Source organism: Rhinatrema bivittatum, chromosome 1 (genome assembly GCF_901001135.1).
Source record: "Rhinatrema bivittatum chromosome 1, aRhiBiv1.1, whole genome shotgun sequence".
NCBI classification, from domain to species: Eukaryota; Metazoa; Chordata; class Amphibia; order Gymnophiona; family Rhinatrematidae; genus Rhinatrema; species Rhinatrema bivittatum.
This window is the reverse complement of record NC_042615.1, coordinates 331,568,151-331,595,421: the sequence shown is the minus strand read 5'-3', so window position 1 is coordinate 331,595,421 and position 27,271 is coordinate 331,568,151. Positions and strand designations below refer to the sequence as shown.

The window sequence follows — 27,271 nt, the reverse complement described above, 5'->3', positions numbered from 1 at the left end:
GCGACTAGAATCACGGGCGACGGGTGAAGTTCGATGCGCCTCAGCGTCCGACCAATGAGGGGCCACGGAGGAAACACATAGAGGAGCACCCCTGTCGGCCAAGGCAACGCGAGGGCGTCGACTCCCTCCGCCCCCGTCTCCCGGCGACGAGCAAAAAACCGCGGCGCTTTGGCATTTTGGAACGTCGCCATCAGGTCTAGCACAGGTGTTCCCCACCTGGCACAAATGCTTCGAAACGCCACGTCCGCGAGTTCCCATTCGCCTGGATCCAGCCGATGTCGACTCAGAAAGTCCGCCTGGACGTTTTCCACGCCCGCAATATGCGACGCCGCAATGCATTGCAGATGCCGCTCGGCCCAAGCCATCAACTGCCGCGCCTCGGCGGCCACCGGCAGGCTTCTGGTGCCGCCCTGCCGGTTGATGTACGCTACCGTTGTCGCATTGTCCGACAGAATCCTGACCGCCTGACCGCGAACCAACGGCAGGAACTCCCGCAGGGCGAACCTCACCGCCCTGGTCTCCAGCCGATTGATGGACCACGCCGCCTCCGTCGAGGACCATACGCCCTGCACCGAGCTCCGGAGACACACCGCGCCCCAGCCGTACAGACTGGCGTCCGTGGTGACCACCATCCACGAGGGCAGAGCCAGCGAAATGCCCTTGGTCAAGTTGTTGTGACAGAGCCACCAGGCCATGCTGGCACGGGCCGAATGTGGCAGCGGTAACGGCAGCTGAAACTGTTCCGACACCGGGTTCCAGCGGGAGAGTAAGGCCAATTGTAACGGTCGCATATGCGCGAACGCCCAAGGAACCAATTCCCGCGTGGACGTCATAGACCCTACCATTTGTAGATAGTCCCAGACAACCGGCATGGGCTTGTTCAACAAACGCCTGGCTTGACACTGCAGTTTGATTCTGCGCTCCTGCGTCAAATAAACCATGCCCTGACGCGTGTCGAACAAAGCCCCCAAAAACTCCAGGGATTGCGACGGTTCTAGCCGGCTCTTGGCTCGATTGATCACCCAGCCGAGACTCTCCAACAACTCGATCACTCGCTGAACCGCCAACCGACAGAGACGCTCGGACTTCGCCTGAATCAACCAATCGTCCAGATACGGATGAACCAGACACCCCTCCTTGCGAAGATGAGCAGCCACCACAACCATGATCTTTGTAAAGGTCCGCGGGGCTGTCGCCAGCCCGAATGGTAGTGCTTGAAACTGAAAATGCTGTCCCAACACCGCAAATCGAAGGTAGCGCTGGTGATCCGCGCAGATCCCGATGTGAAGATACGCCTCCGTGAGATCCAGAGAAGCGAGGAACTCCCCTTGCCTCACGGATGCGATGACCGACCGTAGAGTCTCCATGCGAAACCTGGGGATCCGCAAGCACCTGTTGACGCCCTTGAGGTCGAGAATCGGACGAAACGTGCCCTCTTTTTTTGGTACCAGAAAGTAAATGGAATACCTGCCGGTGCGTAGCTCGTGGAACGGTACGGGTACGATCGCGCCCAGGGCTAGCAGATGTCGGATCGTGCCCCGCAACGCCAGCCGCTTCTCGGAAAAACCGCCGGGCGACACCATGAAACAAGGCGGGGGCCGCCGTGCAAAATCTAACGCGTAGCCGCGATTTATCACGTCCAGCACCCACTGATCCGACGTGATTTTGGCCCACTCCCCGGCAAACTGCATCAGCCTGCCGCCGATCACCGGCACCGGGGAGTGGGCCGGCAGCCCATCATTGTGGCAGTTTCCCGCCCGGAGTTCCGGACCCGGTCCCGGGTCTACCGAACCGGCGCCCTCGAAAGGACTGCGTGTACGCCTGCTGCCTAGCCGCATTGTGGCGAAAAGACGAGACCGCCCCTCGCGCATTACGGGGCCGCCGACCCCCACGGAATCTACCCCGCGTGGCCGGTGTCCCCCGACGCGGCCTGTCCTCCGGCAAACGATGGATCTTGTTCTCGCCCAAAGACTCAATCAAATCCTCCAGCTCCTTACCAAAAAGTAACTTCCCCTTAAAGGGCAGTGAGCCTAAACGAGCCTTTGACGAAACGTCCGCCGCCCAATGGCGGAGCCATAACAAACGCCGAGCCGAAACCGCCGAGACCATCGCCCGTGCCGAAGAACGGAGCAAATCATGAAAGGCATCCGCGCTATAGGCAATCACTGCCTCCAACCGAGCCGCCTGCTGCGCTTCCTCCGGCGATAAACCTTCGTTAGCCGAAAGCTGCTGGGCCCACCTGAGCCCCGCACGGAGAGAGAAACCGCTACAGATCGCTGCTTGTACTCCAAGCGCGGAGACTTCAAAAATTTTCTTAAGCTGCACCTCCAGCTTACGATCCTGCAAATCCTTGAGTGCCGTCCCTCCCGTTACCGGGATGGTAGTCCTCTTGGTGACCGCCGCCACCGCAGAGTCCAGCTTCGGAATCTTAAGGAGCTCGAGCGCGTCCTCCGTCAGGGGATAAAGCTTGTCCATGGCCTTAGCCACCTTCAACCCCAAATCCGGAGTGTCCCACTCCTTAAAAAGCAAATCGGACACCGAAAAATGCAATGGAAAAGCCTTCGGTGGTCCCCTCAGCCCCAACACGACGGGGTCTGTGCGTCCGAGGTGCGACTCCGGCCGTGGCAAGTCTATCGTCAACTCACCGAGGATCGCCGGGATCAGCGGCGCTAATTCGTCGCGCCTAAATAAACGCACCACCTTAGGGTCATCGCCATCCGACGCGCGGAGACCACTCGACTCACTAGCTCCCTGATCCTCCTCCCCGTCAACGCCACGCGGTTGCGCTTGTGGATCCGGCTCCTCCGGATCCCCAAATTCGGAGTCCGTTTCGGCATCCCCCCGCGGAGCCCCCAAACGGAGCGGGCGTGCTCCCCCCGGGGGATCCGAGACAGGAGAGGGCCTGGTGCTCCGTTTAGGCTCCGGCCCCCGCCCCGAATCCGGCGCTCCCCGCGATCTTTTCCTGGCCTGCCTGCTAGCTTTAAAAGCTCTATGCATGACCAGAACAAACTCCGAGGAGAAGGAGTCAGAAGAGCTGCGATCCGGATCCTCCTCCGGATCGCTCACCGCCGGAGACTGGTCCCCCTCGGAAACCCTCCGCTGTGGGGACAGTGCAGGAGGAGCGTCCTCCGCTCCCCCCGGCGACGGTGGCGCCGCGCAGCCAGGCCCCGCCGAGCCCAAGATGGCGGATTTTCCCGCCGAAATCGCTGCCTCCAAAATGGCGCCCGTTCCCGCGCTCCGCGGGAACGGACCTACTGCCCCCAATCTGTGTCCCGAAGCCTCCGGTTGCCGCGAACCGGGTCCCGCCGAAACGCCCTCGCCGCCCGAGACACAGCCGGAACAAAGGCTGTCCCGGGAAAGGCGACGGGCCGCCCCGCAGGCCCTGCACACTGAACGCCGCGGCATGCTCCACAGAGAAGGAGCCGAAACAAGACAGAAAAAAAAAAATCAAACACCACCCGCGGCGCCGCTCCCCCTCCCCCGCACGCAAACGAGCCCGAACCGGGAGAGAAAAGAGAGACAGGCAAGAAAGACCAACAAAAGTTTTTTTTTTTTTTTGTTTTTTTTTACCCTTCGCCGCCGGCTCCGGGACCACCTGGGGGGAGTGAACCGAGCTCCCCGGTTTCACCCCCAGGCTAGAACGCTGGCAAGGGCCCTCAGCCCACCCCACTCCCCGGAGGAAAAGCCCCTGCGGGACCTCACCCCCCCGGGAGGAGACAGGCTCGGACCTGCAGGCACCCCACTGCGGTCCCAGCGTCAAGGAAAAAACACTCTACAACCTAAAAACACCCTCTCTAACCAATCACCTTTTTTTTTTTTTTTTTTGAAACTAGGCCTCTAGCTCAGACTGCAGGTTTTGCACCCTCTCCACCTGCTAGGAGACAGAAGAAGACTGCCAGACTGTAGGTGGCACCAGCCTAGATATAGGCGGAGTTTTGTTTGTAAACTTCTGTCTCCATCTGCTAGAGGGGGGGCAAAACCCAGGAGTCTGGACTGATCCGGGTACGTACAGGGAATGTGCTTTTTAAAATTTTAGCTGTTATCTTTTATTGGATGTATTTATTGTATTTCTTATTATTGTTTAAATTGTAAACAGCTGTGAAGGCTAACACCAAGGCGGGTGGTATAGAAAAACCAATAAACCATAAACCATATCCTAGACTCTTAGTTTAGTTTATTGTATTTCTATACCGTCACATCAGACGTGCCTTCACAACGGTTTACAGAGTATAAAACATATAATAAATACAATACATTTATAAATAGTAATAACTAACTCTGTTAAAAGTATGAAATAAGTTAGTTATTAAAAGCAGTAAAAGTAAAATAGGTCAAATAAAATATAAGATTAAAAACAAATACTCAAAAACACAACAGGATACAAACCATAAAGACTCAGCCCAATTAATTCAACAAGGTGGTATAACTGGTGTTTCTTATTTGACTGAGCTTTTAAGAAAACCTTTTCATCTATAAAACCAACCACTACACTACTATAACAGCACACAGGGCACCTTATTCTGAACTACTAGTAACTGGTGCAGTAGTGACTGCACTTTTTCAGTAGAAGGAAATGGACTTTTTGCACTTTTCTGCAAGGGGCATGAACAATCTTTCCTGCAGTTAACAGGCCCTCATTTTGACATATCAGCATCCTATTCTTGGCAAGACTGATTTGCAAAAGGAGAAATTATTACTTACCTGATCATTTCCTTTCCTCTAATGAGGGCAGGTCAATCCCCACCAATGGGTTATGCACCTCTGCCAGCAGATGGAGACAGATCAAAAACTGATACTATGGCTATATAGTCCCACCCCAACATCAGCCTGCCACTCTTCTCTGGGAAAGCCAAACTATGGACAAACATTATCATTAACAATTAACCATTGATGCTTTCAAACCAACGGAAACACTGAGCTCAGACTTTTTTTTTTTTTATTTATATTTATTGAATTTACAATCAATTTAAGCATAACTTTCTTAAATTACATCACAGGTTAATAAAACCAATTGGATTTAACAATGATAAAAAAGAATATTACCAACAATTCTCAATATAATTGACCAAATAATACACTTAGAAATATACCTTCTTGATAATCTATATATATAATATATACCATTATTGATCAATTAATTTCACACATTTTAAGCATTTAAACTCAATTTCATTGTTTTATCTACCCGTGTCTAGCCCACATTGAATCCAAGGTACACCTTTCCAAACATTCATTAATATTAATATTTAAGACACATCTATCTGGGATTACTTTTAACCTTTTGGAGAGAATCACTTCATATCATTTATGACTAGGCTAGTCAGGTTTTTTTTGGGGTGGAGCTGATGGTACAAGGAGTTTTACTCTGAATATATTGTGTTAATTGATCCACATGTGAGAAAATATACGTGTTGCCTTCACTTTTAATGAGGCACTTACATGGATATTTCAGAATAAATAACATTCCCAACTGAACTACTTGTGGCTTCAATGCTATAAATTGTTTTCTACATCTTTGTGTTGCAGGTGCCAGATCGGGAAATAATTGCACCTTGCACACCATAAATTCCTTAGATCTATTTAGAAAGAATTTTTTAAAAAATCCAATCTTTGTCTGTTTCTAACATGAAGGATACTATTAAAGTAGATGGTATAACAGATTCTATATCTGATTTTTCTAACATTTCTGTTATATTAAGATCATTATTTTGAGGTAAAACATTATTAACTAACTCTTCTATTTTTAAGTTTCCAATTTCTCTAAAGATCGTTGACTTTTTCATTGATGGTAAATAAACAGTTTAGACATTATAGGTAGGGTAGCTTCTGGAATATTTAAATTTTCCATCAAATATTTTCTCCAAAGAAACAATGGAGTCAAAGTAGAAGATTTTGGAAAATTAATACATCTTATATTCTTCACCCTAGCTACATTCTCTAAATTTTCCATTTTTAATTGTAATAATACATTTTCTTTCATCATCATTGTTTGAATCTCCCTAGATTTTACGATTTCTTCTTTTACTTTCTTTAAATCACTTTTAACTGTTTTATTTTCTATTTCTATTTCTTCAATATTTTTATTCGTTAACAGAACAATTTTTAATAATGCAGACATTTGATCCCCCATATTTTTATTTACTTCATTTATAGCCTCCCAAATGTTTTCTAAAGAAAAATCTTGTGGTTTAGCTAAAGGTTTAATCTGAATAATACAAGCCCCATCCTTCCCACCCTCATTACCCTCTACCTCTGTCTCGATTGAAACTTGCCCGGTTCCAATGTTGTTACTTAAATCTGAGGTGTTGTCCATCTGGTCTCCTTGCCTCATGGGGGGGGCTAGCACCAGCTACGTCGGCAAGGTGTTGTCCCCCTGGTATCAGATGTACCCGCTCAGCAGGATTCCCAGGCGGAGTTCTCTCTCTAGGGGAGAATGATGTTGATAGATCTAGGAGTGCGGAGGGCTCTTCTTCTCCCCTCCTTTCACTCAGCGATCTTTCTTCCCCTTGTTGTAATCCACGTCGCACATGCATATCCATGGGGCCGACTCTAGAGATAGGCTCTATTGCATCTGAGGCCTGACGCTCTCTTGCCCTTCTCTTTCGCGCTGAATGTGGCATTTAACAAAGTAATAATAGGATATAGTGTGAACAAGTTAGATGTTTTACCTTGGTTCCAACACAATATGGCAGTTCCAGTGATAATCCTTTCATCAAAGTTTTACCGAAAATTCCGAAGAATCTGAAGAAGCTGAAAAAGCTGCGCGCGCCTCTTTGGCAGCGCGCCGGCATCGACTGCGCGCCGCCAAGGAGTAGGTTTTAAGCTTCTTCCGTCTCACAACGATGATGTCACCAATTATCTCAGCTGTTGTCTGTCGGGGCCGTCCGAACACCGCACCCCCGGTAAGAGAATTGAACACCACAGTCACTCACAAATGCTGGCGCTGCAAACACCAGCTCCAGGGAGCAGGTTTTAAGCCCCTTCCGTCTCACAACGATGATGTCACCAATTATCTCAGCTGTTGTCCGTCGGGGCCGTCCGAACACCGCACCCCCGGTAAGAGAATTGAACACCACAGTCACTCACAAATGCTGGCGCTGCAAACACCAGCTCCAGGGAGCAAGCTTTAAGCCCCTTCCGTCTCACAACGATGATGTCACCAATTATCTCAGCTGTTGTCCGTCGGGGCCGTCCGAACACCGCACCCCCGATAAGAGAATTGAACACCACAGTCACTCACAAATGCTGGCGCTGCCGCTCAGACTTAAGAAGTAATATGCACTAAACTAAGGGACTTACAAAAACCATTTACCAGTCTTCATCGAAGAGCAGGAATCACACACTGCAAAGTTCGCCCTGAAAAGGCTAACCATAATTTTGACATTGGCAGCCTAGGGCAGGCCTGGGATTGACCTGCCCTCATTAAAAGAAAATAAAATATCAGGTAAGTAGTAACTTCTCCTTCCTCTCTGCATTCTGGCAGGTCAATCCCCACCAATGGAATGTACCAGAGCTAATCCTGAAAAGGGTGGGAGGCTGCCAGTGGTCTAGTCAAAACCACCCAAACATCCAAGTGGTAATGCTTGAAAAGGGTGTGCAAAGATGACCATGTCACCACTTGAGAAATCTCAACAGGCAACAACAAAATTTCGCCCACAATACCTCCTGAGCCCTCATGGAATACAATCTAGTCGTTTCAGCAAAGCAACCTCAGCAGCCACATGACATTGGGTTAAGGAAGCCATAATGACTTCCTTAACCCAATGGGCTATTGTTGCCCACTTCACCAGTGCTCCCTAATTAGTGCCACCATGGAGCACAACAGGCGATCAGACTTGACACAGATTTATTTATCTCCAAGTACCACAGCAAATGACGCTTGTTGTCCAAGGAACACACAAGACGGTACTCACTTTCATCTCTGTCCCTAACCACGGTGGACAGGAAATTGACTTATTCAAAAGAAACCCTGAAACCACTTTTGGCAAAAAAGAGGGCACATCCAAATCTGTACCACTCCTGGAGTTGTACACAGAAAAGGCTCCCGCAAAAGAAAGCCTGCAGTTCAGATACCCAATGTGCTGAACAGATTGCAACCAGAAAAACTGTCTTCAAGGTAAGCAGTCGCAGGAAAGAGCATGTAGTGGCCGAAAGGTCGGACCTGCCAAGAACTCCAGGAACAAATTAAGGTCCCACAGAGGTAACGGAAGCCGTAAAGGAGGTGAAGACGCTTAACTCCCTTCAACAAACGGGACACATCGGGATGAGAAGACAAAGGCCTTCCACTGACTCTCTCCCTATAACAAGCAAAAGCTGCAACTTGAAATTTCAAGGTGTTAAGGGCAAAGCCCTTACGCAAGCCATCCTGTAAGAATTCCAAAATCAAAGGAATAGCCACATTGAGAGGATGAGAACCTCGCTCAGAACACCACATCTTCATAACCTCTCCAAACTCTAATATAGGCTAGAGAAGTAGAACATTTCCTGGCCTGAAGTAAAGTGGAAATTACAGCAAGCGAATAACCCTGCTTCAACAACTGAGCCCTTTCAATGGCCAAACCGTAAAATAAAATCAACCCGGATCCTCGTGTAGAATGGGCCCATGTTGCAACAGATACTTCCAAGATGGTAGCCGGAGGGAACTGCCTACCAGCCGTCTCTGGAGATCAGCATACCATGGCCTCTGAGCCCAATCTGGAGTTATTAAAAGGATGGTGTTGGATTGATTTGCAATCTTTCAATCCTGCCTATCAGAGGCCAATGCAGAAATGCATACAGTAAGGTGCCGCATAGCCACTCCTGAACAAGAGTGTCTATGCCCAGCGCTTTTGGATCTCGTCTGTACTGAAACAGCAAGGAACCTTTGTGTTGTTGAAAGCTGCCAACAGGTCTAGGTCTGGTAGGTGCCAGCAGTTTACCAAGAGATGACAGGCTTGGACTTCCAGCTCCCATTCCATTGGGTCCAAGTTTTTGCTGCTGAGGAAGTCTGCTCCAATACTGTCCTTTCTGGCAATGTGAGAAGCGGATATGCCCAGATGTTGTTGATCCACCTAACCCATGAGTGCATCTATCTCCTTCAACACCTATTGACTCTAGGTGCCACCCTAATTATTGATGTAAGCCACAGTTGTTGCATTGTTGGACATTATCTGGACCACCCGAGCCTCCAGAAGCTAGGCAAATCGCAAGTATATTAACCAAACCACCCATGCTTCCAATCTGTTAATGTTCCACTGCCATTCTTCTGCATTCCAGCAACCTTGCACCATCAATCCCTGACATGAGCCCCCCAGCCCAGAAGACTCGCATCTGTTGTGAGTACCAACAAATCCAGCATCTCCTGGGAAATTCCTTTCCTGAGATGATCTGCCTGTAACCACCAGTTCAACTAAGACCTCACCTCCAATGGTAAGAGCAGCCTTACCGCATAATTCTACAACTGTAGGTTCTATCGGGAAAGCAACGTGCATTGAAGAGATCGCTTATGTGCCCTTGCCCGGGGAACAACTTCCAATGCAGCAGCCATCAACCCCAGGACCGGAGATAAGACTACATGACTGGGCGAACAGTGTTCAAACAGAGCACACCAAAGTAACCACCTTAGAGAAACGCAATTGCTCTCTGGCCAGCAGATCCAAAGGGTATAAACCTGCAAGGCACCCTTCCTTTAAAGGACACCTCTGGCGAACTCCCATTTCAGATCAATCAACTCTTGAATCTCATCCAGGAGGGGAAAGAAATTTGAGGCCTTGTGTAGGGTGACCAAAATGGGGGTCTTCCTTTTGTGATGTCTTTATATTGTACTCATAGGCAATCCTCCATTGGGAATTGCATGTCCACCATCTACTGGAGATGGAGAATACTGGTGGGCTGATATCGGGGCGGGATTATATGGCCGTGATGTCAGAGGTGCATAACCCACTGGTGGGAACTGACCTGCAGAGGAAGCAGTGATTTTTATTCTGATTGTGATCTTCTTTCAATGTCTCCTTTTAGTGAATTACCAAAGATAATTCTTGTAATATGGAATTTACCACAAATATATTTCTTTCTTATGGTTAGGAAACTCTAGGCTGCTGCTTTTAGTCCCTGTACTTTTTACTACACTAACAGCAATGCTAGTATCAATGCCATGGTTTCTAGACTTATCCTTTTAAGTTTAATTCATAATTCTCTATTGTGTATTTCCTGTTTTTAAAATTCCACTCCCCTGAACCTTCTCTTCAGTTATTTCTACAGTATAGAGCAGGGCTTCCCAAACATTTAGCCAATGTGACCCCATTTTGGCACTTGAAAATTCACACGACCCCAGAGAACAGCCAAACCTAATTTGCGGGATATAGTTCGCCTCCAACAATCCCTCCACTCACCATTCCTGCACTCCAACTGATCCCCTCTCTCAACCTCCATCCCCCTCCAGAGGGCCTCTCAATCTTTACCCCTCCAGCTGATCCCCTCTTACATCCCCCAGTTCCTCTCCCCTTCCCAGCCTAGCCTCTCACTCACCCACTCCAGCTTTTAACATCCTCCCCACAGAACCTCTCTCACCTCCAAGCCATTTTGTAACTCCAATTCATTATCTGTCATCCCCTTCCTCTTTTCTCACATACCCACCCCCCCAGTTGATACTCTCACCCCTAGCTCCTTTCTTGTATCCTCTCCCTCACCTTCCACAGCCAATCACTGATCCAACCCTCAAACGCTTCCTGTATCTGATCCCTCCCTTCAAACAGCCCCCATCCACACATCCCCTTGACTAGGATCAGCAGCAACATTTTCCTTTGGGCCTCAGACGATAAGTGGATGACAGCTAGTCATCTTAGGTAAGTTCAGCGATGGGAGAGGATAGAGAAGTGACAACCTGCACAGACCTGTGCACACTCTGTCCACTCTTCCCCAATGGCTGGTCCAATGTCTGATGTTGATCTGCAACTGGCAGCAGCATTAGTAATGAAAGTCAGCACAGGATCTGTGAGCCAGAAAAAGCTCACAGGCCCTGAAGTGGACCCAGTCCCTCCTCACACATGGCTTCCTGTTAACGTGGAAACTCAAGCGAGGGCGGGACCAATCCAGAAAGTGCATGCTAGCTCAAAGATCCCCTGCTGATTTCCACTACTTCTGCTGCTAATGATGTCTGGAGAGCACTGCCCTTTGAGGCATTTGTGACCCCAGCTAGAGGTTTTGTGACCCCATTTGGGGTCCTGACTCACAGTTTGGGAAGCTCTGGTATAGAGGTTTTTGTTTGGTGTATTTCTCTTTACAGCACATGTGTGCATCAAGACCCAAGGTCAGGGCTATCCAAACTTGCCCTGGTAACCCCCACAGCCAGTTGGGTTTTCAGGATTATCTACTATGAATATGCATAAGAAATCTGCATGCACTGAGTCTCCAATGTATGCAAATATCTCATATACAGTATACTCACTGTGGCTATTGTGAAAACCTAATTGGTTGTGGAGCGGTCCCCAAGGACAGGTTTGGGAAACCCTACCCCTACCTTGCTGAGCCTTCTTTCTGTGCCTGTCGTTTTATAATGCGGGTCTTGCATACAAAATGATATAGGTATTTGAATAGACCTGTAATAGGAAATGAGCACTTACATTGTAAATGGGCTGGTCATAGAGCAGGTTCCATTAGCCACTTCCGGTACGGTCACATTAGGGCAGAAATTAAGACCAGCAAACTCATTAATCTGCAGAGCCTTAAAAGAAAAGTACATTTTTTTTAAAGTGAAAGTTCTGCACATTTACAGAAACTCAGCAAACTCTGTAATCACTTATACCAGGTTGTACTGCAATATAACTGAACCACATTTATGGCATTCTGACGCTTTTTCTATTTTGCAATATTATTTTCCAAAGTGATAGGTAGAAGATCTCTCATAAATCTATTAAATACTGCGTTCATCTTTCAACATCCTTCTCAGGAATGGATGGCAGGAAGTTTAGTTTTGGGTCCATTGTTAAATTAAATCCCCCACCCAAGAAAATTCCTTCTGTCAGAAAATTGGCTAATATCAGTAAGAACCCCCTGAGGAAATTAAACTGATTGTTAAGACAATATGTTGATCCCAGTGTAGTCTAGTCACAAAACACAAAATCGGCCTTCTCTATTTTGATTTTATCTATCTGCAAGGTGCATGCCTTTTGCTATTAGCATACCCACTTCTTTTTCTTAACATCTACTGAAGTGAAGTAGGATGATTTGATCCATCCACCTATCATCGCAAATTCTCTCAACTTAAAGAATGTGTGTTTCTTCTATGAAGTAAATTGGATGACAAATTTTGAAACTTCATAACAAATTTTTCTTTCTGCAAGGAGAATTTAGACTATTGGCATTTAAGTATGCACAGCAGATGAAGTTGATTAGATAATACTAGGGTAAAAAAAAATTTCAGTGTAGCCATAAAGCTTACTGAGAGAAAACTTACGCTCTCCGCTTGTTATGAACAATTTTCATTCAGGATACTCACACTGTAACTAATCAATCACTGCTCAGTTTGTACCTGTCTTTGTCAATATCTACATTTGTACATCCTTCTACAGGAAAGTATTATCCCCATGAACATTCTTTGAACGGTTCTTCCACAGGTGTAATTTATATTATTGTATGCCCTTGCTCTCTTATTTCAGTAAAACCATACGTACACTTAGAATCTACATTGTTGAACATCACTCTTGCTTACGGTAAGGCTGTATGGAAGCCCCCTTGGTTGCCCACTGACAGGAATGTTCACATGCCATCTCAGACCTTCAGCTTTTGGCTATAGAACAATGTAATCCCCATAGGATAGGTGGTGACTTCTTTATGCATCTTACTAGGAGACAACAAAGATGGATCTTTGAACTATGTTCCTTGAAACCTTCCAGTATCAACTGCAAGAATGAATGGCCTTCCTTTTTTCAGACCCATTCCTGTCCTTTTAATTCCTTTTCAGTACCATTACACCCTACGGCATAATATAGTCCCTATTGGTTGTTCCCAATCATGTGACTTATTCTGAGTGGTCTTTATTCCCTGTTTTATTGTACTCTTCTGTAAGCGCTTTTCTTGAGCGCTCACACTGCTTGCGCTTCAATTCTGAAAATACATACCATGCAATTGATTCAGACACAAAACCAGCTCTGAGGTCTTTTTCTCCAATTGTTTAAATATTTTTTAACCAAAAATCAAGAAAGTATAATTTAGATTGCAGTTTCAATTCATTCCTGATATACACCAGTCATTTTTTTCCTTTCCATATTTACATTGGTGGATCCTTAAGTTTTTTTCTCCTTTCATTGTTGTAAGGATGACACACACATAAGAACATAAGAAAATGCCATACTGGGTCAGACCAAGGGTCCATCAAGCCCAGCATCCTGTTTCCAGCAGTGGCCAATCCAGGCCATAAGAACCTGGCAAGTACCCAAAAACTAAGTCTATTCCATGTTACCCTTGCTAATGGCAGTGGCTATTCTCTAAGTGAACTTAATAGCAGGTAATGGACTTCTCCTCCAAGAACTTATCCAATCCTTTTTTAAACACAGCTATACTAATTGGACAAAGAGGAAGCTTGTTGCTTCCTACTGATGTACATAGCCCCAGCTGTACATGCAAGCCAGTGAGAGCCTCAACCCAGAGTACAGAGTAGTTCCTTGCAGTTACTCCCAGTTCCATGCTGTCCAGTTCAACACATCCATGACCCCTTAAAAAGGGACTTACACCCCTTCCACTTCTTTAACCAGGACAGGGCCACACTATTACCCAGTAGACACACCTATAGCTTTCAGCACTGCTGTTCTGGGAGTACACCTGGGCATTCTGAACCAATTTACTGAGAATCTCATGTGCTCTTCTGCTGCCACCAACTGGGTGCATCATCAGACGTGACCATAGGCATAACAAGGCATGGAAACAAAGGGAAATACCAAAAGCCTGAATGTCATTTTTTCTGTTGTAAAAAAAAAAAAAAAAAAGCCATAATTGTTATGTTACAAATGTTTATCCTGCTTAGTACAGTAAATGTTCAGTTTGATTTAAGAGGAAGGCACTGATCCTGTAAAACAAGAACCTGGCATGGTTTAATTTGCTCCCACATGTGAATATAGTTCATTTACTGCCCAGTCCTCTGGACTCCAACTTACAGAACCCAGACTGTTCAAACTTAAGAAGAAGAGCTTTTAAACATGGTATACAAGAAAAGGCAGTACTTACTGTAAGCCCATATCGCGGAAGGCTCAGGTATTTGAGCCAGGCCAGCCAATCCAAGACACTTGTAAGGTTTACCAGCAGGCCAGAGAAAATCTGCAGAGAGAACACCAGAACATAAGACTTGCCATACTTGGTCAGACCAAAGGTCTGTCCATTGCTCCTACCATGTGACAGGGGCCGGCCAATGGCACAGATACCCTGTCATATGCTAAGGGCAAAGGGCCATCGGCGCCATTTTGTTTACTGGCAGCTGACGGCCCGACAGCGGGAGAACGCTCCTGGGACCTCCCAATGGACCACCAGGTACTTAAAAACTGGGGGGGGGGGGGGTTGGAGGGGGTCCGGAGGGTGAGGAGATACTAAAGAATTAATTTTAAAGGGTCAGGCTGTGTGTTTGTGTTACTTTTAAGTGCCCTATCTTCCCGCCCCCCCCCCTAACGATAAGGGAACTCACGAAATTAATAGTGGGGTTTCCTATCGCTATCGGGGACCCCCCGATATCTGAAGAGATTGAAAATATCGTCTGATATTGTCAATCGTCAGATAAACGATTCACATCCCTAATCAGATGTGTTCACCTGGTGGGGGCTTCAGTGGCCAAGAAGAAGAAGAAGAGGCCAGCAAGGTTGCCAGTGGACCCCATCTCACCAGCATCCGAGAAGAGGAGGAGGAGGAGGCGGCTGCAAAGTCACCAGTGGACCCCCTCCCTCCAGCAACAGAAGAAGAGGAGGCCCTTGAGGAGGGGCTCCCAAGGGTGTGTGTGTGTGTGGTGGGCGATGGGGGTAAGCAGGGGAGGCAACATAAATGCATTGGCCACCTCTGGTTCTCCCCCATTTTTTATTTCACCATCCATCACCCTCCTCCCTCTATAATTCAGCCATTGTAGAGAGAGGTCTTCCTATAGTATCAAAGCCCACATCTTCCTTCTGAACCCAGTATCCGAACGCCCTGAAACCCTGCCAGGCACATCACTGGTGTGCAGCAGCCGGCACGCTCTCTTCCCCACCCCAAGGACTGTGAACCCTCACTGCTTCTCCAGCATCCCTGTCCCTGCTCGATAGGCTCAGAATCAAGCCCGATTCTGTAGCGTGCAGCAGCTGATGTGCTTGAACAGGATAGAGTACACTATACACAACTGCTTTAACGGAGCAGAATGAACTCTGCACACCTAAACAATTAATTCCTATGAGCTGCAATGCTGATTTACAGAGACAAACAATTCTTTAAAGCTGCAACAAAAAAAACAACAAAAAAGAAAACAAAACACCGTTCCCTCCCCACCTGTATTACATAAATATAAAATGTTAACACTTTTTTCTGAGAATGAATGGTGAATCATCAGGTGTGGTATCACATCTAGAGAAGCATGCTGGGTGAGACTCTCAGAGTCCTTTAAAGGGGACGCCATTTCATGTGATCAATCACAGTTTTGAGAACATTGCATTCTTTGCACAGCCCGACCCTATTATATGTAATGTATTACATATAATATTCCTCACCAGTGTTTTGTGCTTAAAGAACATGCATCCTTCACTGTGTGAAAAATAAAAACAACCATTCGCTGCAACAGTCCTCAACCTATAGCTGAGGAACCACTTGTTGCTTTCCATGTGGCACATTTTACAATTTTATAGATCAGAACAAAGCTAGAACTCAAATACTGAGGGTGAAAAATGAAAATTTGTTGAACACGGCTTTTGATGTCGGCCTGATTGAATGCAAGATTCTTTACAATGCTATGCACTGCTGTGAAAGCAGGAAACAAAACTTATTTATGTATTTATTTATTTATTCATTCTTGATATTCTGCGCTATCCATGTTATAAATATATATACATACTCACTATCATAAAGACAAAAGAGATGGTCAGCAGAAGATTGGCCACAGCTACAACATTCTGTCCTGCTGCTATAGCCAGTGACAAAGCAGTGGCAGTGTAGGCAAGCAGCATTAGAGTCACCATCATGATGAAGAAGGCATCTGCTTTTGGTTTGAAACCTGAGGGGGGGGGGAAAAAAAACATATGAAAACATTTTCCACATTTTTTGCTGAGCATAGCTTTACTAGCTAACTTTTGATTGTCAATTTATTTTCCTGAAGAGGACACACAGTTAAAAATTAAAAAAATTTAAAAAAAGTGTTTAGCAAAGCTAACTTCATATGCAATGAATAATATTAACTCAAAGTTTTGTTAAGGCTGCTTTTTATTCACTATAAAAGTAAAGCCATCATTTTCTGCAATGACCCTTGCTCAGTTAAAAAAAAAACTAGGTCAAATAATTAATACAGATATTTTTATTAACACAGATGTGGGACTGGAGAGAGAAATGTATTTACTGCACTTGATACAACATTTTTTTCAATGATCAGTTCTGAAAAGAAATCAGCCACTAAAATAGCTAAATTAAGACAAAAAAAAAAAATTGAATGGCCTCCTTGCTGGATATCTGCATTCAGGCGTGATCTTGCACATTTGTTCTTGGGACAAAAATAGAAATGAGGGAACTGTACAATGAGATCTATTCCGAGGTGAATGGAACTGATGCTGGGCTAATAACAAGCAGGATATAGAGTGGTACCAGTTTTTAGCTAATTTTTGTTTAAAAAAAGGAACATAAAGCCCATACAGAACATTTATGAGTACATTTTCAAAGGCGTTACACCTGTGCAGTTAGCATATACATGGGTAAGTAGTGTGTATTCGCATACATACTATTTTATAAACATCAAAAGTATTTGCATATTTTTGGTTTCACACACATACACATTTACCTGCGCAAAACAAGGGGTGGTCTAGAGGCGTTTTCAGCAAGGCCAAAATGTTTGCGTGGAATTTGCTACCTTATTCTAGATTTGCATGAATACATTAGGCAACTTATTTGTGCAGTTTTCAACTTGCCAATTAAAAGTTGAATTTAAAAGCCTGGCGCGCACCAAAATGAATATATACGCATGCATGTCTTACATGCGTTAGCCCAGTGGATTTTAAAAGCCACCCACATGTGCATGCAAATCCCGTTGCGTGAATATCTCACTCCAAAGGAAAAAAGGGGCAACATTTGGGTGTGGTCTGGGCGGGGCGATACATGTGCAAATACATATGCGTGTGGGCGCACGCCCAAGTCCAGTGCCATATTACTTTACTGCTGCTATTAGAGAGGTTTAAGTATCAACATAAATATTTCCAGGTATCGCTAAATGGTTTGAGAGGTCTGGGTTAACTGGGAGGAGTGCAGGCTATTAAAGCAGAGGGGTTTGGAGGACCTAGCTCTCCACTGGGTGAAACTCATCATGATATGGATGCACGCCGATCATAAAATTCCCTCACTTACGCAGCTGAAACCCAACTTATGCTGCTGGGTGCACACAAGCCTAAAATTAGGCACAGATATACGCACACCTAGGCTATTTTATTACATGTGCATGTGTGTGCATGCAAGTTAGAAAATGGCCGCATAGCTGGGCGAACACCGACATATGCGTGTCAATGTGTACCCGCGCGCCCGTCTGAAAGTTAAACTTCTGAGCAATTTATATCAGGCTCATCTGTTTGCTATTTTGGGTGGAAGGTCAGGGTGAACTGGGGCGAGTTCAGGGTGAAATACTAGGAGGGTCTCGGTGAACTGGAGAGACTGGTGGCTGTATCAGCAAACTGATGATTTCAAGTACGTGTGCATATTTTAAATATACTTACTGTACTTTCACTTATAAATCAGGGTTTTACATGTACGTTAGATTTTTTCCCCATATAAAATATGTGCATGTATGTTTATATGTATGTATGTGCTTTCATTGCATTGCACAATATGTGTGCGTATATTGGAGGGTGAATATAAACGTATTTTATAATTACACAGACTGATACGCACAGATTACAAAATACTATAGTAGATCTCCAAGCGCCCACATAAGTACTTATATGGGGCTATGCAGAGTTGTTTGAAAATTATCCTTTAAGGCTGGAAACTGGGCAGTAAAAGCAAAGACTACATCAAGAAGAGATCTGAACAGCAAGTTAATGTCTGGTTGGATTTCTGCTCCCTCCCGGGTAGGAAGGCACACGGAGTCAATGTGTATCGTGCATTCATTCAGTTCTTACAATTCAGGTGTGCTCTATTAAATACTTACCAACCATAAAATAAATTACAGAGGTAAAGATGATGCTTGGCAAAGTTCTCATAGGTATTAGATCAGCTATTAATTTGGAAAAGAAATAAGCAGACAACCTGTAGTATCCACTGATGTATTCGTGACTAGAATAAAAAAACAAAAAACAATTAAAGCTCAATCTATTTAGTCTTAAATGTACACTTAAAAGAACACTTGATTCAGACTTTGCCAGTAGGTAATGCATCTGGGTTTGACTCTTGGGCGCATTCCCTAGGCTGCTGACAGTACTGTGGAGGCGGCACTCGTAGTCTCTGGGAGTGAGGGCAGGAGCCTTAGGCATTGCTCTCTAGTATAACCTGGCGTGGTTGCCATGTTCATTCACTTGAATGCACAGAAATAAACGTTAACAAATAAGAACAAATATTTATCAGGTGATACCTTTTTATTCTATTAATACATTTCTTGAATAGCTTTTGAGATTTAAAAACTCTTTTTCAGGTTAGAATTTGAATTATATTTCACCTTTGCTTCCATACATACAGAAAGACCAGACATGTTACTATGCTATTTTCCTACCCCTAACAAGACATTTTTCTCTACATACTCACTAACAATTCTCTGCTGATTCTTTTTCATTATTTATTTGTTTAAGGGCCGGTCTGAGGTCAAAAGTTTGGGTGGGCTTTAGAGCTGGCCCTCACATTTGAGCCTCAGGTGGTGGTGGTTATTAAGAAAGCTTTTTTTGGCATCTTAGACTTGTCATCCAATTTAAGTCATTGTTATGTGCTGGGGATTTCAGACTGGTTATATAGGCTGTTCTTTTAAGGCATGTTGACTACTGTACTGTAATGCTATGGATCTGGCTAAAAAACTATATGCAGATTGCAGTCAATGCAAAATTCAGCTGCAAAAACAGTGACAGGGCACAGTCATTGGAAGAGGACCACACCATTGTTACACGCACTGCATTGGCTTCCACACTGATGCTGCACACAAAATTTAAAATTGCTGTGCTTAAACTTGTGTGTGATCAATCAAATAGGTCCAAAGTATCAAAATTGCCTCGTATCATCTGTTACATGCTTTATGTTCAAGCCAGGAACTAGATCATCGTGTGGCACAGGTCTCTGACACAACCGATCCATCCTGACTGGCAGCCTTACAGGACTGCCCACCGGCATCCTCTGCAGAACAGCCTATGATGGCCTCCAGAGTCAATCCGGAGTCATCAGAAGTATGGTTTCGGTCTGGCTAGCAATCTTCTGAACGATTCCGCCTATCAGTGGCCATGGCGAGAAGACATACCATCCTGTCCTGCAACCACATCCATTGAGAGAATCAATATTCTGCATTCTCTAACTTCTACAAGACTGAAGAACTGTGGTTCCTCTGCATTGACGGAGGACACCCACAAAACCCGAAACAAACTACCCCAGCACATTACCATAAGCTGAAAAGCTTCTAGTTTTGCCTTGATGATTGATGTAGGCCACTGCCAATGCATTGTCCAACAGTACCGTGACCGCACAAGCTTCCAGCTACTCGGCAAACCACCATGTCAGCAGAACTGTACACGCTTCCAACTCCTGACCATGAGCCCCCCCAACTCAGAAGGCTTGCATCTCTCATGAGAACCAACCAGCCCAGTGCCTCCAGAGAAATCCCCTTCTTGAGATGATCTGCCTGTAACCACTGTGTAACTGAACACGTACCACCAGGGGCAAGTGAAATCACACCACGTACATCTGTGACTGTGGATGCCACCAATAAAGCAACATACATTGTAAGGGCCGCAGGAGTGCCCTCACACAGGGGACAATGTCAAAAATGGTTGCCATTGACCCCAATACCTGAACATACAACTACACCATCGGACTAATAGTCCTCTTTAGGGCCTGAACCAGAGCAACTAATGTCTGAATGGGACACTTTGGCAGAAATTCTCTGCTCAGTTCTGCATTGAATCATACCCGAAACTCTCCGGCATCTGAGATAACTATAAGTCGTCAAGATACAAATGTACCAGGAAGCCTTTTTTGCACTGAAATGCCGTTACTACCACCATGACCTTGGAGAAGGTACCAGGAGCTATTGCAAGCCTGAAGGGCAGAGCTTGAACATGATAATGACAGCCTAGAATGGCAAGGCTCAGGATATGCTGATGTTCCTGGCAAATGTGTAGATATGCCTCTGACAGATCTAAGAAGTGAGAAAATCCCTTGTTTGTACTGCCAATATTACAGAATGCAGTTTCCATCCGGAAATGAGTCAATGCCAAAGACTATTAACTTCCTTAAGATCCAGGATGGATCGAAGGACCCCCTCCTCCTTCTTGGAATGACAGAATAAAGGGAATTTGGGCCTACAAGGCCAACAGCTTCCTGAAGGTAGTCTCCACCGCCTCTCTCTTCCATGGAAAGTTGCACAGAGAGACCATAAAAAGTATCCAGAGGAATCTGGAGGAATTTCAGAATACAGCGATCCATTATTACCTCTAGGACTCACTGGTCCGTCATAATCTGGATCCACCTCCGTAGGCGATTCTCACATCTTCATTGTGAAGATTGATGAGTCCAGGTTCCGGAGCTCCTTTGGAGGTTTCTAGGCTGGAGGGACTGAGACCTTCCAAAGGGACAAGACTGAGTAGAGGCTCCTCAGTAAGAGCGCAAATAAAAGAAAATCCTAAAAGGGTAACCTTGCGAGACTGGACTTGCCAACTGTGTCTGCTGATGAATTTCATAGCCACATCTTGCAACTAGTCGCTATCACTGAAGCCCCTCTCTAGTGACCATCTGCACCAAGTCACAGCCCACATCGGCTGTGAATGCAGCCCCTGGTTCTGTACTGATCTGCCATTATACCCCACTCCTTGCATCTCTTAAAAGAGAAGCAAACCAATCCAAGCCTCCAGGGAGCCACAAAATGCAATCTGCAAATTCATTGCCATGGCCACAAAAGCCTGCATAAGGATAGCCTCAATCCGCCTATCCTGAGCATTGTTTAGAACTGCCCCTCCTTACTCCAGGATGGTGGTTCCCTTGGTAACAGCACCTACCAAGGTAGCCACCTTTGAGAATTCCAAAAGTTCCCTCGACTTCAATCTAAGGGGACAATCCCGCTAAAGTGCACCCCTCTTTGAAGTTAACTTCAGAGGTGCTCCATTCAAGGTCAATCAACTCTTGAATCGCATCCAGGAGGGAAAGAAAACATGACACTTTGTGTAGGATGTTGAATACGGGGTCCTCTTTGGCACACCTGAAGAGTCCTCCCCAGCCACATCAAGCGTCTTCAGAGTCTAACAACAGACTTAGCAGCACATCTCTGTGAAATAATTGGAGCATTGTCCTATGTAGCTCCAAATCCGGAGGAATCTCCCCCTCTTCCAGAGGGGAGAAAACCAAATCCCCAATGAAGTCATCCGACATATCATCTACATCCACCTGAACATCACCAGGGACCGCCGGACCATGGCACTTGCACCCAGAGGCTGAAAAGTAGAAACCATGAGTACATGAACCCAACATAGGAGGGATACATGGCTCCTCTGGGCGACCCTGCAGAAAGGTCTGAAGACCCTGGAAAAAGAATTCCACCCAGGAAAAGGAGGATAGAGCCACACCTGGGCCCAAACTTAATACTGTACGACTGACCCACATCTCTCGTACATGTCTCTGTCACAGGAAATAAAGTGGGAGGGGATACATTTGTTGTACGCCTTCCGCTCCACTCCCCTTAGTTTGAGGGATCGCCCAGCATTGGCCACATCCATAATAGTTAAATCACTTTGTCCAAACAGAAAGTGATGGCTGTACTGCTCTTATACAGCAAGCCACATAGAGTTTCCAAAGTCCAGCTATCTATGTCCCCAGCGCTATAGCTATCCGGCACAGTGTGCAAAACAGCCTCCTGCGCACATCAATCATGCTTGGTGTGCACATGCAATAGACACCCACCATACAGTAGTATGCACCCAGACAGGATGCGCTGATAGTATGCGCTCAGATACACACACAGTGTGCGCACAAGTGCCTGCGCGCATAACCTACATTCACAAAACCCATCGTGCTTAAGAACGCACACAAAATATAGGCCGCGGACTCATCTGCTGGCGCACAGGAAAAACCACCACTGTGGCCTACCACACAGCTAAAAAAAAACAAGACTTTTGAGCAGGGCCTAGCCAAGGGCTGTTTTACCCGCCAAGCCCACAATGCCTCTGCTCTATGCTAAATTCCGTAGAGAAGAGAGACAGAAAGGATGCTGAACACCCAGTGCAGAGGGAAGGAGACCCAGTAAGGAAGGAAGAAGGAAACTACAACCTACTTACACTTTCGTATTCTTCTCTTTTTATTTATTTTTTTTTTTTTGCATACTTGAGCTCAGCCTTCCCTGGCTGAGAGCACGAAGGGATCTGTCTACAGGGGGAGAGGACACAAGCCATCACCGCTGAGCCCTCCCTCTAGCTGCAAATGCCTATTTTTGTTTGTTTTAAGTCCATGCCTGAGGTAGACTCCTGGACTGAATACGCTCAACTGAGGGAGGGACCCACTGGTGTCACTTAAGAACTCAAGTGGTGTCTGAAAATATTCTCTCTTCTCCTCTTTTCTCATTACTTTTTTTTACCCAGAAGAGAAATGCATGTCCACCATCTGCTGGAGATGGAGATTATTGGCGGGCTGATGTCGGGGCAGGGCTATTTGTCCATGACGTCAGCTTTTACTCTGTCTCCATCTGCTGGTAGAGGTGCACAACCCACTTGTTGGAAATGTCCTGCCTGTGTGCAGAGGAAGTTTAACTTACTTAACTCAGTCTCTTAGGAGGTTGATCCAGTTATGTGCTTTTGGGCATGGATATCTCTGGAGAGAAATCTCTCAGCTCCTGGCACCTCTGTCCCTTTTACATGTAGCTCGGCTATGAAGCAAGAGCATCTGTCTGTCTCTCTATTTCCTCACAGCACAGACTTCTCTCTCTCCCTCTCGATAATTAGCTCTTCAGAAGAACTGACTGCAGGTTTGTCAGATGCACTCCTCTCTTCCTGGCTCCAACTCCTGGCAGTCCCTGGCCCCCACACACAGACAGAGCCAGCTAAATTGTACCTTTTCTACTTTAAATGGTCTTCCAGCATTCCTTTGGCTTCTTCCTCTGCTAGCTATGGAGTGCTGTTCCCTGGACAGGCTAAACACAACAGCCCTTTTCCCAACTTATTAACACAGAGTGCTGGATGCAGATTCTTGCACAACATATGTCATTCCCAGGAGAGCACACAGGGTTTTCGATTTATTTTTATATTCCTTCACCTTGGCTGCGGCAGTTTGCAGTCTGTGCAGGGTTGACAACCCTTTATTGACAGGTCCAAAACACATCACTCAGATCCAGATGTAGCTCAGTCCACATTGAAAGGCTCCAACACATAAGCTCTTGGGGACATTTATTTTATTTATTTATTTACGGGTTTTTTATATACCGAGGCACGTTTGCAAAACATCACCTCGGTTCACAATGTAACATAACTGAGCAACAGGCTTTACAATAATAACGTTTTTTAACAGGGAGGGGGTAAACATGGACAGGAGTAGATGATATGAGAATTATATACATATATACATGTTAGTTTATTACAAGGGCGTTCATCAATGTAATCAGGACATGAACCTGGTTTATAGTAGCTTGCAATAATTATTCCTCCCCAGCCCCATTTACTCCAAAAGTAATTATTGTGACCATCATACTAGGTGTCAGCGATAATGTTTCACATATATAAAACTCTCCACTGTATATAATCATGTCACTTTTTTTTTTTTTTTTAAGTTTTCTTTGCAAATAAAATATTGAAAATAAGTATAATTAGCCCATAAATGTCTTTTACTTATCTTTTCAAACCTGAAATAATCTCAGTTGTATTTTCGTCCAGTAAATGTTTATACTCTATAGTGCCCATGTGTATGAAACATTAATCGATGACACCTAGTACGATGGTCACAATAATTACTTTTGGAGTATATGAGGCTGGGGAGGAATAATTATTGAAAGATTGACTGTAATCCACCCGTTCCGTTTGCATAGAACTAGAGGAAGTTCATTGGTATTTTCTTATAGTAGCTTGCTACATCCATATTTCTATACATACTTAACATATAAAGCCTGTTGCTAGCTTTGTTCTTTGTAAACCGACGAGATGTTCCCAACGTACGTCGGTATATAAATGCTATTAAATAAATAAAAATAAAATAAAATCTATACAAATCATATATATACTGTATATAACAAATGAATCCCAATTATAATATAATTTTGCTCTACATATTATTTACTCACATAAATATCTTTTTCTCCACAATGAAGAGCTCAATTGCTGATACGCTGCTGAAGCACTGGTTGGTAGTTATGAAAAACATAGCACCGACTCTGTGAATTAGATTTTTTGAAAGGATTATTTACTGACATTCTGCACAATTCTATAGCCTTCAAGGTACAAACATTTGAATTAGTAAAGTAACAACTGAGGCCGCTCTCTCAAACAGTAAAAGTGATTTGCACAGAAAGATGGAGAGGTCCATAATCAGTCACTATCTGGATAGCAAAGTTACCTGGATAAACTTATCTGTCTAACTTTGGAGGTATATTCAATAGAGCAGCCGCACTTTTGAAGCCATCTTAAGTTAGCCGGCTAACTTTATCCAGCTAACATTAGCACAGCTCTTTGGCCAAACTAGACTTAGCCGAATAAATTATCCAGCTAACTCAACTCCTCCTAGTTACGCCCCTAACTTATCTGGCTAAATTCTAGCCAGAAAGATGCCCAAATCTTCATTTAGCCTGATAGCTTCTGAGTTTTCCCATGCAGTAATAGGTTTTATGCACACAAAAACAGCTTTAGTGCTGTAAAACCTGGTTAGTTCGCATAGCAGGTACGCTCCACTTGCTAATGACGACTGGAAAGTGAGGCAATGAAAGAGAAGGGAAGATAAGCAAACACCCACACAAAACTTTCAAGCAGGCTGCCTCCCCAAATGTCTCATCTCAGATTTCACCTCAATCCATTTGCTGGTTTGTCTGCTGATGCAAGACAAGAGAGACAGATGGAAATGACCTCCCTATCAGGCATTCTTTTCCTTACTTGTAACCTTTTGATGGCAAAGTTTTTTAACCTGTGCTGGGTGTGAAGCAGGGTATTCTTTTCTGGGTAAGCTTTATAAATTGTTGATCATAAGCTCACCAGAGTTCTGACATCAGCTCTACCATAACAAAACATCTGATCAAGAGCATGTACTCCACCTTAAAATATTACAAAATAAACTGTTTCATTTAAGATATCCAGTTCACAATTAAAATCAGGTGGAACTTAGTTCTACCACAAGCTGGAAAGTCAACAAATACTTGACCATTGCTTTCTTAAATCAGTTCTCATTTATTCTTACTGAACCTGGTGTTCCCTCTCCTGTTAATTGGATAGTGCTTGGAGGGCTTTTTTGCGTTTGCAAAATCTCATGATTTGAAGAATCTCATGATTACATTATAGGAAAAACTAAAGAGTAAAAATATTTGAGGATGTTACCGAGGAATCTACATGCAATAATATATCTATAGCAGTAAAACAGTAAAGTTCTGCCTTTGGGAAGCTCCAAAAGCCTATAATGCAATCTCCATTAGCTTTACCCATTTAGTTTACAGGCCAGTTCCTTTAAGGCTTGGGAAAAATAATGTAATGACAAGTAAACCATAGTGAAATTGATTTATTTGAAATAATGATCCTTCCTTCACTAACCTGTTCTGAATGCCGCTGCTATCATTTTTCACACCAAAGAAAATGGCGCCCACGATCAGTGCTAAAGTGAACATAACTCCTACCTAAGGACAAAAGCAGAATAAAACTCGTAGGTTATTGAAAGGAATATGCTGCTGTACATTGCCATGATTAAGCAATTGTCAGGACTTGAAGTTCTGTAGTATATGAGTAAACCACAGTGTGGTAGCTACAAATGTGCATGAAATTTTTCATCATAGCACGGAACACCACAGCCCAGAGTAGTTTACTGTTTAGAATTAACCATCACATCAAAGAGAAAGGCATGAACAAAGATTTATTTATTTATTTGGCAGGTGGTGCCAGGCTCTAGGCGACATTCATAATAAAATTGAAAACAAAACAGTCAAAACTTTAGAAACTGATCGAGTCCACATCATTAAAACGCCTGCTGAAATAGGAAGGTTTTAAGCATTGACAGGAAGGTTTTCGTACAAATCATAAGACACAAGCTATCAGGCAGAGAATTCTAAAACATAGGAATAGTCACAGAGAATGCCCTCTCTCTGGTTTTGGCCAGGGGTACAATACACATCAAGGGTTCATCAAGAAGCCCTCTTTGAGAAGAGCGCAGTGCATGAGTAGCACTGAATTAGCCCATAGACAGGAATCAAGACTAAGCAATCTGTGAACCAACATAGTTATTTTATACTTGACTCACTATAAGGCTGGAAAGCCAGTGAAACTCAAAAAGGACAGGGGTGATGTGGTCTCTGATACTCAGTCCTGAGATCAAATGAGCAGCAGTAGAGAGCTGACTCAGGGCAGATCTGATGGGGTCCAGGGCAGGCATCCTCCACCAGCTCTTGACCTGGCTACTTTTATTCTGATATATCCATGTAACTGCATAGTGGCATATCAAGGCAATACCCATACTTTTGTTGTACCTAACAAATTTAAGGCCCAATTTTAAAAGAGCCACGTGCATGAATTTTGGGGGTTAGGCGCATGGCGTGCATTTTACAAAAGGCACGTAACCATGAAGCGCAGAAGTGCCAGGACAGCTCCAAAGGAGCAGTAAGTATTCAAATAAAAAAATTAGTGGCTAGGCAGGGTTAGGTTAGGGGTCAGGGAGGAGAGGGGAAAAGGTAGGAAGGATAGAGCTAGGGTTAGGGAAGTTCCTTCCCAGTCTGCTCCAATTAAGGAGGAAGGCCTACTCA

General features: G+C 44.8%; 1 protein-coding gene across 5 annotated transcripts in view; it reads right to left on the bottom strand.

Moving 5' to 3' along the window:
* The window catches only part of ABCG2 (ATP binding cassette subfamily G member 2 (Junior blood group)), a 168,098-nt gene that overhangs the window by 7,769 nt on the left and 133,058 nt on the right, over positions 1–27,271 (bottom strand). For all 5 annotated transcript variants that reach the window (XM_029597982.1, XM_029597972.1, XM_029597963.1 and 2 more), the window contains 6 exons: positions 26,073–26,155; positions 24,623–24,712; positions 18,326–18,450; positions 16,041–16,195; positions 14,200–14,289; positions 11,601–11,701 (listed from right to left, as the gene is read on the bottom strand). In XM_029597982.1, the coding sequence (XP_029453842.1) occupies positions 11,601–11,701; positions 14,200–14,289; positions 16,041–16,195; positions 18,326–18,450; positions 24,623–24,712; positions 26,073–26,155 (644 nt within the window). The remainder of the gene's footprint in view (positions 1–11,600; positions 11,702–14,199; positions 14,290–16,040; positions 16,196–18,325; positions 18,451–24,622; positions 24,713–26,072; positions 26,156–27,271) is intronic.